Source organism: Erpetoichthys calabaricus, chromosome 1, assembly GCF_900747795.2.
Source record: "Erpetoichthys calabaricus chromosome 1, fErpCal1.3, whole genome shotgun sequence".
NCBI classification, from domain to species: domain Eukaryota; kingdom Metazoa; phylum Chordata; class Cladistia; order Polypteriformes; family Polypteridae; genus Erpetoichthys; species Erpetoichthys calabaricus.
In genome coordinates, this window is record NC_041394.2 from 299,120,273 (window position 1) to 299,135,381 (window position 15,109).

At 38.8% G+C, this 15,109-nt stretch overlaps 1 protein-coding gene across 1 annotated transcript in view; it reads right to left on the minus strand.

The window, feature by feature from the left end:
• Positions 1 to 15,109, minus strand: part of ppp1r12a (protein phosphatase 1, regulatory subunit 12A) — a 355,094-nt gene that overhangs the window by 171,521 nt on the left and 168,464 nt on the right. Inside the window, 2 exon segments of the mRNA XM_051934734.1 lie at positions 9,029 to 9,078; positions 9,080 to 9,189. Of these exon segments, the coding sequence (XP_051790694.1) occupies positions 9,029 to 9,078; positions 9,080 to 9,189 (160 nt within the window).

The window sequence follows — 15,109 nt, forward strand, 5'->3', positions numbered from 1 at the left end:
TCAATCACGATCATGAGAAGCAATCGACTCAACATGAATTCATAGTGCAGACCCACTTTCCACTCAGAACTTAACTGCATGTACTTCTTCATACCACAAAGATCACACTTTGTGTGTTCCCTTATCAGGCTATGAATCCAAACTGCATTTAAATAAGTTTCAATTGATCCCTGAATGTTTTTTATAGCACCTCTCTAAACCACCTTTTATTACATTCTCCTAATGTTTAAATGCTTGCTTTTACCCACACTCACACTGGATCACCCTTTCTTTTGTTTTACTGGAATGCTCACATTTTCCAATTAGAATTCACATTTGCACAGGTCTGGTCAACCAGGTCAACTCCATGATCTCCTGATCCATACTTTGTTTTTTTTTTTTAACATTTTCTAAAATAACTTTCCATCACAAACAAACTAGTTTGTATCGTGATCCAAAACATAACTAGCCCTGTAACCTTTTTTTTCTGTAAATAAATAAAACAAAACGCATATGCAAAAAACTAATTTCTATTGTTAGTATCATGGTGTACTGTTTGCAAGGCATAAGCATTACACAAATCTGATCTTAAATATAAAAAACTAGCCCCTTTCCTGGATTGCGGAAGGATATCGGATCAATATTTCAATGTTAGTTGATCTATTTTTAACATTTAATGTTTTCTGCACTATTGTTTTTTTCATATCTGTGGCAGCATTTTGAACAGATTTTGTAAATTTAGATCACTATCCTTTTGTTAGTAAAAACTGTCATGTATGGAGCTTTCAAATACAGATGTCTAATTACATTTTAAGGTAGGTGAGATTACACTTAAAGATACTTTTAATATTTGGGAATTACTAAGGCAAAAATGTAATTGTAACAAATTCTTTAACTTTAGTTTTAATAAAAACTACTAATATATACTTGTTCTAATTATATTACTTCAATGTAACTAAAAGGGTTGCACAAAAGCTTTACAACACTTTATATTCAGTCAAAAAATAAGAAACTAATGCAACATAATTGATTACTTTGAAATGGTCTGCTTCCTAAACAAGTGTCTTGGAACAATTCTTTATACTAGCATAAGAGCAGTCACCACTGAAAATCACGCTGTTTAGTGATGCCTGTTTTAAACAATGAGGTCTTACTGATTTTTCTTCTTTGTAGTGGTGAAGGAATTATTAATGATAACTCATAGGCAGGTTGAAAAAATTAATAATTGTAAAAATTATTAGTCCAGCAAGAAATATTATAGCTAGGGACACTCCAATCAGGTTTTTAAGGCCAATAAAGATCATTGATTTCATACTTGATCGGCCGATTACGATACCGATTCAGTTTTTTTTCTTATCCCTTTAAAAAACATTTTACACTATGTGCCTGCATAACCATTGTTCTCTATATTAAAAAGTGTTACCTTTGGTAGTTTTACAAATTAAACTATAGACCACAGATTGACCACAGAATTTTAACAAAATTAAATTCTGTAGGCTTTATGCCTCTGTGAAGATAAAAATAATAAAATAAATAAAAATTTCCATAAAATAAATACTTTTTAGCATTTGGCATAAAGTAAATAAAATCCTTTTTATACAGTAGTCTCACAAAAGTGAGTACAACCCTCACATTTTTGTAAATATATTATTAAATCTTTTCATGGGACAACACTGAAGATATAGGACACTTTGATTACAATGTAAAGTAGTCAGTGTATAGCTTGTATAACAGTGTATAATTTGCTGTCCCCTTCAAAATAACTCTCAACACACAGCCTTAATGTCTAAACCGCTGGCAACAAAAGTGAGTACACCCCTAAGTGAAAAAATGTCCAAAATTGTGCCCAATTACCATTTTCCCTCCCCGGTATCATGTACTCCTTAGTTTACAAGGCCTCAGGTGGTGAATGGGAAGCAGGTGTGTTAAATTTGGTGTTATTGCTCTCACACTCTCTCATACTGGTCACTGGAAGTTCAACATGGCACCTCGCGGCAAAGAACTCTGAAGATATGAAAAAAAGAATTGCTGCTCTTCATAAAGATGGCCTACGCTTTAAGAAGATTTCCAACACCCTGAAACTGAGCTGCAGCACGGTGGCCAACACCATACAGCAGTTTAACAGGACAGGTTCCACTCAGAACAGGCCTCGCCATGGTCGACCAAAGAAGTTGAGTGCATGTGCTTAGCGTCATATCCAGATGTTGTCTTTTAAAAATAAACGTATGAGTGCTGCAGAGTTTGAATGGGTTGGGGTTCAGCCTGCCAGTACTCAGACCAAACACTACACACTGCATCAAATTGGTCTGCATGGCTGTTGTCCCAGAAGGAAGCTTCTTCTTAAGATGATGCACAAGAAAGCCCGCAAACAGTTTGCTGAAGCAATTCCTGTGGTCTAATGAGACCAAGATAAACTTATTTGGTTCAGATAGTGTCAAGCGAGTGTGGGTGGCAACCAGGTGAGGAGTACAAAGACAAGTGTGTCTTGGCCTACAGTCAAGGCATGGGTGGTTGGGAGTGTCATGTTTGGGGCTGCACGAGTGCTGCCGGCACTGAGGAGCTACAGTTCATTGAGGGAACCATGAATGCCACATGTACTGTGACATACTGAAGCAGAGCATGATCCCTCCCTTCGGAAACTGGGCCGCAGGGCAGTATTCTAACATGATAACGACCCAAACACACCTCCAAGACGACCACTTGCCTTGCTAAAGGAAACTGAGGGTAAAAGTGCTGGACAGGCCAAGCATATCTCCATACCTAAACCCTATTGAGCATACTGTTGGGCAACCTCAAATGAAAGAGGGAGGAGCGCAAGATCTCTTAAACATCCACCAGCTCCGTGGATGTCGTCATGGAGGAGTGGAAGAGGATTCCAGTGGCAACCTTGTGAACCTCTAGTGAACTCCATGCCCAAGAGAGTTAAGACAGTGCTGAAAAATAATGGTGGTCACAAAAAATATAGACACTTTGGGCACAATTTGGACATTTTTCACTAAGGGGTTTACTCACTGTTGTTCCCAGCGGTTTAGACATTAATGGCTGTGTGTTGAGTTATTTTGAGGGACAGGCAAATTCACATGGTTATACAAGCTGTACACTGACTACTTTACATTGTATCAAAGTGTCATATATTCAGTGTTGTCCCATGAAAAGATATAATAAAATATTTTACAAAATGTGAGCGTTGTACTCACTTTTGTGAGATACTGTAATTACATGCCGTCATGTTCATTTTTTCTGTAATGTTACCTATCTGTAACATAATCAATTAAAATTAGCAATTAAACACTGCTTATATGTAAATATACATGTACTTAGAGGTTTTGATCATTTTTAATCATTAATTGCACTCCAGGTTTTTTGCTGTTAAAATACACATGTACTATATTTATTCGGTAATTCTTGAGGTGCATTTATAAAATATGGATTACCATTTTAATCATGTATTACTTGTTTCTTACCAAAACACAGAAATATATAATACAGTCACAAATCTTTTATATTAAAAAAAAAAAAAAAAAGCCAGCAATTGTATCAACAGTTCATAAGTTGTTTATCAAGAAGACAAGACTAACATCCTTACAGTTTTATAAACAAAAGATCAAAATTTTGTTGTTTAAGCTAACATGCGCAATTACCTACTAAGCAGCAATTTCAAATTATTCTTTTATTTTTTCTTTTTTTCGATTAAAAATTTTAAGCTGCTGCACATAAAACAATTTTGCTGTACGAACTGAAACTCTTTTAATTTAAAGGACAAGATAAAAAAAAACACCTGAAGTTTAAAGTAGTTTTTCTTGCCATTTCTCTAAAAGCACACACATCCAATTCAGTTTTCTTAGTTTATTACTCCACTTTCTTTAATGTAAAGGCTAAACTCTCTAATAAAAACCAAGCCCAGAGTGCACTTTGGTTACATTGCAGGAAGTTTGCAGCAAAAAAAGGACACGTGCTGGCTCAACTACCATAATACCTTGTGCAAAAAGAGATTGCAAAAGACGTCTGCACTCCAGCGGGACTCCCATGGGGCCCAATGCAACTGTTTGCAATGCAGGACTGGTTTTCAGTATTGTGGGGCGGGAGAGAGACGGTCGACACCTGTGAGCGTGGCGGGAGCTAGAGTGTGGGAAATTTATTTATTAAAAAAAATAAAAAAATAACAAAGCTAAAGTCTGAGATATTAAAATTAAATTTAGAACAGAACGTACATTCATTCTATATATATGGAATTAATGAATTCACATGATTCACTTGCCTAAGCAAGGATGCATGCATATACTGTCTCTTTGTACAGCCTTCTCAAGATTGCAGAGCCCAGATTAATCCTTACATCCAAGACGGTGGAAAAAAGCATAAAAAGGAGAGTACAAGACTATAAAACTCAGTAAAGAGGAGTCAGACATTTTGAAGTCTTTTTGAATTGTTATCGATGACAACCAAGTGCTATTTGCTTTGCTGCAATAAATTTGCTAACAACGTAAAACAGACTTGAGCAGTACCTTGACACCTGCAGCCAAAATTGGAAAGTCTGATGTTTAAAGAGAATCTACACACCCCGATGACTGTATCGCAGCATGTGGTAGTAAAAGCCAAAAGTGAGAATGGATATTTATATGACACTGTGACGATGCGGGGTTCGCTCCACGCTCCCATCTTCCTTCTAGGAGCTCTTGAACCCGGACACCGTCAGTAATGTCAATGAAGCAAGGGGATGGTGCAAAAAGTGTAAAGTGCTTTTTATTTTAAAATCAACAAACAAGAAACAGTGTCCAAATTAAAGTGCAGTGCATCACAAACATGTCATTAAATAAATAATCCGATAAAAAGCCGTGAATTGTGGAGGTTCAAAAAACCAATAAATCAATCCTTTAAAAATGAGTTAAAACAACGGCTGGAAGCTGTTTTTTTTTTTTTAAATCACAAAGCCCGGTGCATTCTTCTTCTGATAACTGGCAACTCCTCTGCTTCCTCCCATCCAGGCAATGCACTAGGGGAGTCACCCTAGCTGCAGCTGGACCTGCTCTGCCTGTTGGTCTGGAGGCTTCCCGATCCCTGGCTTTGGTTCTGCTCTCCCCAGACCAAGACCTGGGTTCCCCAGCGACCAGGACGCTCACACTGGGGAATCCACCTCCCAACTCCTGCGGCGAGCCATCCTTCTTCCCCGTCACTCCCGCTCTTCAAAATGCTCAGCCGGATCGACCACTACTGACTGCCCCTTGGGTGTCAGCCATAACACCCCGATAGGGCTCACTGCTCAGCTGCCTTCTTCGCTGCGCGCGCGCACACACACCAGCTTTTCTCCTGCCTGCTTCCTGCTGTCTTCTTCTGCAACCTCCGTTTCTTTCTTTTCCGCTAGCCACCTCGCGCTTCTATTTATTACGGGACGTGGATCAGATGTTGCAATTAGCAGCTCCAGGGAACAATTACGGATGCGGACGACTCCTCACCTGTGCACTTAAGTGAGGACCGCCCGCATCACAAATTCCCCCAGGAACCGCTTGGCCACACACATCATGCCTCCTCTCCAAGCTGCGAGTGCGGCGATTTATTTAAAAAGTGGCCCTGGTAACTTCAGCTGTGGACCCGTTACACCACAGACATGCTAGAGACCGTCAATACTTACAGTGCATCCGGAAAGTATTCACAGTACATCACTTTTTCCACATTTTTTGTTATGTTACAGCCTTATTCCAAAATGGATTAAATTATTTTTTTTCCCCTCAGAATTCTACACACAACACCCCATAATGACAACGTTGAAAAAAAGTTTACTTGAGGTTTTTGCAAATTTATTAAAAATAAAAAAACTGAGAAATAACATGTACATAAGAATTCACAGCCTTTCCTCAATACTTTGTCAATGCACCTTTGGCAGCAATTACAGCCTCAAGTCTTTTTGAATATGATGCCACAAGCTTGGCACACCTATCCTTGGCCAGTTTCGCCCATTCCTCTTTGCAGCACCTCTCAAGATCCATCAGGTTGGATGGGAAGCGTCAGTACACAGCCATTTTAAGATCTCTCCAGAGATGTTCAATCGGATTCAAGTCTGGGTTCTGGCTGGGCCACTCAAAGACCTTCACAGAGTTGGTGGTCCTGAAGGTCACTTATTTGATATCTTGGCTGTGGTGCTTAGGGTCGTTGTCCTGGCTGAAAGATGAACCGTCGCCCCAGTCTCAGCTCAAAGGCGCCTTGGAGCAGTGTTTCATCCAGGATGTGTCTGTACATTGCTGCAGTCATCTTTCCCTTTATCCCTGACTAGTCTCCCAGTTTCCTGCTGCTGAAAAACATCCCCACAGCATGATGCTGCCACCACCATGCTTCACCGTAGGGATGGTATTGGCCTGGTGATGAGCGGTGCCAGGGTTTCCTCCAAACGTGACGTCTGGCGATTCACACCAAAGAGTTCAATCTTTGTCTCATCAGGACCCAGAGGAATTTTCTTTCTCATGGTCTGAGAGTCTTCAGCTGCCTTTTGGCAACCTCCAAGAGGGCTGCCATGTGCCTTTTACTAGAGGAGGTGGTTCTGGTCCTGGCCACTCTACCACACAAGGCCTGATTGGGTGGATTGCTGCAGAGATGGTTGTCCTTCTGGAAGGCCCTGCCTCGCTCCACAGAGGACCTCTGGAGCTCTGACAGAGTGACCATCTGGTTCTTGGTCACCTCCCTAACTAAGGCCCTTGTCCCCCGATTCGCTCAGTTTAGATGGCCTCGGCCAGCTCTAGGAAGAGTCCTGTGGTTTTGAACTTCTTCCACTTACGGGATGATGGAGGCCACTGTGCTCATTGGGGACCTTCAAAGCAGCAGAAATTTTTTCTGTAACCTTCCCCAGATTTGTGCCTCGAGACAAATCCTCTCTCGGAGGTCTTACAGACAATTCCTTTGACTTCATGCTTGGTTGTGCTCTGACATGGAACTGCCAACTGTGGGAGCCTTATATAGGACAGGTGTGTGCCTTTCCAAATCATGTCCAGTCAACTGAATTTACCACAGGTGGACATCCATGTAGCTGGCAGAAAACATCTCAAGGATGATCAGGGAAACAAGATGCACCTGAGCTCAATTGTTGAGCTTCATGGGCAAAGTTTTGTGAATACTTATGTACAGTGCTATTCTCAATTTTTTTATTTTTAATAAATTTTGCAAAAACCTCAAGGTAAACCTTTTTTCACATTGTCATTATGGGGTGTTGTGTGTAGAATTTAATCCATATTTGGGAATAAGGCCTGTAACATAACAAAATGTGGAAAAAGTGATGCGCTGTATATGCATGCGGTCACAACTGATATTTGGAATGAAAACTTCTTTCATATATGGGCTACCATCTTTATATTAATGAGAGCTACAATTTGTGTCAAGGGTGCTTTTGCGATCCTGTTTGAAGCAAGCATGATTAAAACAGGTGAAAATATCACATTTTACTGGTCTGAAAACTTATTTTGAGAATTGACTGTTACTGACCTCGAGGAGCAAATGTGATCCCTGCTTTGAGAGGCTACACCAGATAAACATGTAGTTGCCACATTCTTATCACAATTCTCGCTCATATTTTAAACATCCTGAACAACAAAGGCAAGCTTATGTGGTACTGAAATAGTCGGTGGGAGACAAGGATATAGGTGCTAAGTTCAGTGATTACAGCAATTTGACAATGGTGGATCGCAACAATAGAAAGATTCTCACAACTGTGGTCTCTTTTATGGAACCGTTCAATGATTCAATGACTGATTAAGAATCACATATTAGGACTTCTTGAAAGAACTTGTCAACAAACTGTTCAGCATCAACTCTTATCCACATGCTCCTACAAAAGGAGCAACATTTCTCAGCCCAAAGCTTCCGTTTCTGTATATTTTATGTAAGAGGATCTCAAAGGCATATGAATAAGAAGAGATATGTAATAATTTGTAATAGCAATATAATGCAGTTGCACTAATGCCCTCTTTTCTCACACAGCTTGTGAGCAGACGAGAAGCCAGTGCATACTTGTTACTTGCTTTGCTTGGTTACAGTGCACTTGTATAGATAAAGCAAAAAGTACTGTGAGAAAGTGGGGAGTGTTTGTTAAGCTACCAGTAATATAGCGACTAGAAATACGTATCTTTTAAGCAAAATTTATATGTGTGACTTGTACATAGGCAGCACCTACCTTCCGCATCCATTCCACATTTTTGTAAAATGAATAGCAATTATTAAAATAGATTGCACATTATTTCAATATAAAATAGTTAAGCGGTTGTCTGCTTACAAAGCTTTAACAAGACATGTTACTTATACTTCTCTTTTTTGGTTCCTATCTGTGGAAAAAGATGTGCAGACTTGTGCTCAGAAATTATTGTTTAAGTATTTTTGGAAGATCTGTATTAAATGCTGATGAAGTAGAATCATCACAAAAAAAGTGAAAAGGAGAACTGGGCCTAAGAGGGGAAACCTTCAGCCACCTCCTTGTATAAGATTATGTTAAATAGGCTTATCAATCATACATGACTTTTTCCTTAATGGAAGCAATATATTCTGTGGGCGGGATCGATAAAATGATTGCCAGGTGTATGCGAAAGCAGGTGGGCATGAGATGGTATACTGTGGAGGTGGGTGTGTTCAAGTTATTTAAAAAAAAAAAAAAAAAACAGTCCCATGCAGACCTCTACACTTAGAGAAACACGGGACGCAAAGTTCGAATTTTGTGATCAGCCAATCAAGTCTTTTTTACTGAAAATTGGTCGATTTAGATACATGGCTGATCGATCTGAGCACCCCTAATTACAGTCCTGACTAGTTAACAACCATCAATCGTATGTGTGTCATATGTGTTATATTAAACTGTTACTATATGTTTCTGCACCAGACAGACTACTAATAAATACTTTTTATTGTAGTAAGGTACATTTTTAAGTTAATTTAGTCTAATATATAAGCTGATGTGCTCTATAAATAGAAATGACATTAAAACCAACTGCTGCAAGTAAACAGGATTTATTTTGCAGAGTAACACTTATTCATACTGGCAGAAGTGAACCCAATAACCTGCTTCAACTTGTATACTTACTTTAAAACTTCTACATAACCCTTTGCAGCTGCCACATGCAATGCCGTCCCCACCAGATTTCATATGCCGAACATCATTGATCTGGCCACTATTCAACCACTGGCGTGCATCACGTTGCATTATCCTCTCCTCTTCTTTCCGAGCTGCTTCTACATCCACTCCTGAAAAACATTAACACATGCAACTTCTTATTAAATGTCATGATACATATACAACAGATTCTGAATGGATCTTAATAATTCATTACATTTATATATAGCGCTTTTTTCAGTACTCAAAGCGCTATCCAGACAGGGAGGAACCGGGAAGCGAACCCACAATCTTCCACAGTCTCTCACCCACCTACCTACCTACCTACCTACCTACCTACCTAGACAGACAGACAGACAGAACAGACAGACAGACAGACAGACCAGACAGACAGACAGACAGACAGACAGACAGACAGACAGACATTTATTGATGGTGGCATGTTAACATTTCAACATTGTAATTTTAAAATAGTACAGCAATTGGTTGTTTGAACATTTAACAAAAAACAAAAACATGCTACAAACACATTTCATTACTGCCTTTTTTTTGCTAAACACATTTAATACCCCTTAATAATTTTCACAAAATGGTTCTTTCTGCTTCACTGCTCCAACACACTTGGCCCAGCACCAGACATCTCGATGTAGGAAAGGTTAAGTGCTAAAAGCGCTCTTTTTATAATTCATTTGTACTACAACATATAAAAGATATAAAAGATAACATACTGCATAATTGTATATTTTAAGTTTTGCATTTGTTCATATAGACTATTTTCATAGAATAGAAGTATTGTACGGTCCTGAATAATTAATTTACATAAGGATAACTTATTTTGTCTTTGTTTTCCCTTTCTAATAACCTTTTAGATACCGGATAGGTTGAAGGATACTACTGCTACAATGATACTTCCAGCATCAAATCTTGCCATCTGACCATAGCATATGTTATTAAATAAGACACTAAATGTTCTCTTAACCATAAGTAACCTCCCAGACTAGTGATTTTTACATTCCACCTCTTCTATAGTTTAACACTTGAGAAACACTTATGAATAAAAATGCACTAAATAAATTAATGATGTTTTTCTACTGAAGTCTGTCCTACAGAGTCTCTCATTTAATCATAGGAACTCGCCAGCAGACATCATGCATACAAGAACTTTGGCTTTGCCGTTTACACAAGCCAGACATCACAGAAAATTGAAAATGTGCACTTTGTACTATATGTGTCATTCTACTTGTCATAGGCAGTGTAGATGACGGAAATATGATATGATACAAGCAACGAAGCTTGCTTGTATAGCTTGTGGATATATTATGTTGTACAGAGTGCATGGGATAACTGCTGGGATAACTATCAAACCAAATGAGGTACTGAATTTTTATGTTTCATATAAAGGACCTTGGTAACTTGTTGGAACAGTCAAGCGTAAAGTCACAAGTAGACTGCAGGATTCCCATATACAGTTAGGTCCATAAATATTTGGACAGTTGCCTCACATTTTTATGCAATCGTTTGTTCACCTCACTGAATTAAAGCTGAAAGTCTGCACTTCAACTGCATCTGAGTTGTTTCATTAAAATTCATTGTGGTAATGTACAGAACCAAAATTAGAAAAACGTTGTCTCTGTCCAAATATTTATGGACCTAACTGTACATATACAAAGTATAGCGACGGCAAGAGTGCGACGTGCATTCTTTCTCCGATGTAGAACTGTCGTCATCATCTGAGTTCACCTCTGTTATAGCGCGTCTTTATATGAAAACAGCAGTGTCAGATCGGGGGGTGGGATCGTGAACGCGACTGAGAGAATAAAACTGAATAAAAAAAAAAGAAAGCTAACCTTTACAAGTATCATAAATTTACACCAGCTGTTACAGACTCAAATGTATGTTTTTATTCAAAAATAGTAAGAATTAAGAGCAGCTCACTTCTCAAAACGGAGTCATCCAGGATTGAACCCATAAAGTTTGGATTACCAATCAACAGTTGTTACCATTGCACCACCAAAGCGGTCGTATCAAAGGGGTGTGAATGTTGCACCCTAACGCGGGTTCTTTTTCTAGTTATTATTCTCGAATAGAAGCGCACTTGTTTTGTTTTATTTGTACCTTTTGTGAAAAGTGTTTATTTGATATTTGGACTTCAGGCTTCACACATTAAACACGTCATGTCTACATTTTGTCAATTTATTACTAAAACATGAAAAACATTTCTGTTTTAATGATATATTAATATAGATTGTTGTAGACATGGAACACACATGGAATGCATATGTGTTCCAAATAACCATATCCTCTTTAATAAAATCCCTGGTGTGCGTCCATGTGTCCGTGTGTGTGTCTTCTGGTGAAGTGCGCATGCGCGGGGCACTCTTTAATAAAGGACATCATTGCTGGGGAGAGTGGTGATTGGGTACACGCGGCCGCACACAAAATCCGTTGCTGGGAAAATGCCACACATACAATAATCAGCTGCACGCCAGCACAGATTAAAATACTTCCTGGGGAACTGCACAGTACTTGCTGGAGAGACGCCACAGCCACAATTATCAGCTGAACACCACACATTACATCAGTTCCTGGGGAGACTCTGCTGATTGCCCACTGTTGTGACAGAAAATTAAACACATATTACGGACAAGGCAGAAGTACAGGGAAGGGCGGAATGAGTGGCAGAGTCACCGGCCTCTAGCAGATGCTTCAAAGGCCGCCTGAAGCGTCACACAAGACAGAGAGGGCAGGACCTATAAAATATTGCGCGGGCCGAACCAATCGGATTTCGGTAAATGAGGTAACACCTAAAACATAAGGCACAAAAAATCCAATCAAACACTAAGACGCAGAGACCAGCTTCCCTAAAGAGATGGGATTAGTGTTTGTTGCTGTGCAAGTGTTCACTCTGAGGATATCAGATTTGCGATTAACCCCTTAACCGCCCTCTGCCGGATATATCCGGCATCGTAGCTTTAATGCTGACGCCTTACTGCCGGAATTATCCGGCACATTTGCCTGTGGTTATGTGAATGCCTGGCACGTAGTATAACTGACGGCTTGGCGTGGGTATTATTACTACGTTGTATTTCGACAACTCTGCGCTTGTATTGGCCAATCACGTGATGTAATTCGAAAGTGAAAGCTGTGAATATGGCGAAATGTAAACTGACTTCAAGTGAGGTTTTGCAGGCGATTTTGGACAATAATTCTGATCATGATTGTAGCAGTTCTGAAGAGATTTTAGCGACAATGATGATCAGCAACGTGCGCTGCATGATACTGTGAATGACGGCACATCGGATGACGGCGATGAGTGGGTGTATCCCCAGCATCTCAACTGGACTGCTGCCCGAGGTGAACTACTTTTTCTGCATCCGTTTGAGGCAACGTGTAGCTTTACTGTTGATGTAAACAATTACACTGCTGAGCAGTTTTATGATCTGTTTGTGTCACCTGATTTGATCAGACATTTTGCTCATCAGACAAATCTGTATGCAGCACAGTTTATTGAGAAAAATCCCAATTTACCTCCACATTCCCCGTGTTCGTGCATGGGTAGACACTGATGAAAACGAAATGAAAAAATTCATTGGGATTTTGATGTTGATGGGAAATAATCAGAAAACCAGATATTGAGATGTACTGGTCTACAGATCCTATGTATGCAACACCTATTTTTGCAGCTATCATGACACGTAACCGATTCTCTTTGCTGCTGAAATTCTTTCATTTGAATGACAACAGAAATGAGCCAGATAAGAAAGATCCAAACCGCGACCGCTTGTTCAAGCTACGTCCTTTGATTGACCATTTATTTGAAGCATTTCAGTTGCCCTACATGCCAGGACCGTCAGTTACAGTTGATGAAAGTTTATTGTTGTGGAAGCCTGAGAAAAGGTACATTTTGTGTTTTATTATGTGTTTGCCCATTTCTAGAACTTTGCACAACATTAGTGGTCAATACTGCTTGAATAAATGTAAAAAATGTAAAAAAAAATGTAAAAAAAACGAAAATTGTTCAGATTTCGGCCTGGCGTGGGGAATATTTAGGGAGTTGGCGGTTAAAGGGTTAAGAAGCTTGGCCTGGTAAAGTGTCAGTCGTTAAAGGGGTTTTCCTAAATATACGAATTTTCATGATATTACAATAGGATGACTTTTAAAAGATTTATTTTCGCGCACATAAAATCCATTGCTGGGGAGACGCCACACATACAATAATCAGCTGCACGCCAGCACAGATTAAAACACTTGCTGGGGAACTGCACAGTACTTGCTGGAGAGACGCCACAGCATGCTAAAATAAAGAGAGGCAGGATAGGAGATCTTCAAACAGACACAACACATCAATCAACAGCCACAGACGAGAAGATAAATGTAATTATTAATTATACTTACTGTACTGTCATATGTGTTTCTATTTTATTATTATTTTACTTTAGGCTTCTTGCAAAAATACTTTTGACAAAAAAAATTAAGACAAGAAACAGAATGAGGTCAAGGTCCCTTGCCACTTAATATAGACTGTTCCTACTAATGTTTATACACTACTGTTCTAGCGCCCGTTATTGTAACGGCCTTAATGTCTAGTAGTATTTATAAAAGGTGTCATTTTGCTTGACTTCTCACTCTATACAACTCTAAGCAACTAACACACATGTAACTTCAGTTGAGAAAAACTGTGCAGCACTGGGGGGATCTGATAGCAGGCTACACATTTACAGGACAAAAGAGGCTGACGGAGAGGTGCGAAGGGATTTAAGGTGAGACGGGTCTAGGAGTTTTTTCGTAGGCTTTGGTAATTCTAGTGTTAATGTGCCCTATCAAATAATGTTTTATAAAGTGCCTTTCAACATGCAATAGTCGGAAGCACAGTTGTTGATTTAACCGTTAACACCCTGTTTACAATGTACAAGGTAGATTAAAATGTTTTGAGCGAGAATAACAAAACAAGTTATTTACTTTTTTTTTGCTTTTAACCTGAATAACTGACCACTCATATATATGTTATAATGTTAACAAAACTTTCACTCAATAAAATATTTCATCTTGCTTATGTAACCACTTCTTTGTAGTTGACGTGACATCTTTATCACTGGTGTCTCATGGAGTAGCTCTTCAGGCTGGGCAACAGTTAATAGGTTATAGAACAGGATGGGCATCTCTATGAATCAAAAGATATACATATCATCCTTGGCAATCTGTGCAGTGCAAGTGAAGGCACTCTCACAAAGCAAAAAGAGAGTAGGTGACAGCTTGTCACTAAGTGGCTGCAACAAAATAGCAAAGAAAATCAACATAAAACTGACCAGTTATTTAGACATTTTACAGCATGTAATCAATAAACACCAAACATTCAATATCATAACCTAAGATGGCAATGGCTTGGACTTATTTGAATCACATTTATACTTGAAGCCTTGAAGTATAATTTATACTTGAATTTCCTCTATTGTCTTCTAGTTTATATAAAGTCACTGTTGGACTCTCCATTATGGATCATGTCATGGTTGCAAAAATTTTCTTCTGTCATTCATGTTGAATGCTGGTCAGATCTTGGGTCACCTTTGAGAGACACCCTGCCAGTACAGAAGTCTGCAGTCTACCACTTGAATGCGTCATATTAAATTTCCTTCGGATGAACCACATTTACAACACAATAACAACTTTCAAAATTAATACTTTACGCAAGTGTTTTCAGCATCCATGTTAGTTTGGTTCAAAAAAGGGAAACATACAGTACAAAATAAATACAAGTCTTTCTAATTTATAAATTTCAGCAACTGGAGATTATCTTCTATCACATCAAAAATCAGCACTGTAAAACAATGCTTTTAGGTTCAGGCTCAAAGCATTTTAATCATTCCTACCATTCCACAAAATTTTGTCCAGTTCTCTGTGAGCATGTATCAGTGACCTTAGTTTTAAACCACTGCCCATTCAATGTTGGGCACTTTACGTTGTAAAATCAGATTTTTCAAAATGAAATTTACACACATTCTTATACTAAAGTTCAAGTGAAAAAGGATTTCAAAAAGATCAAAGATTAAATAT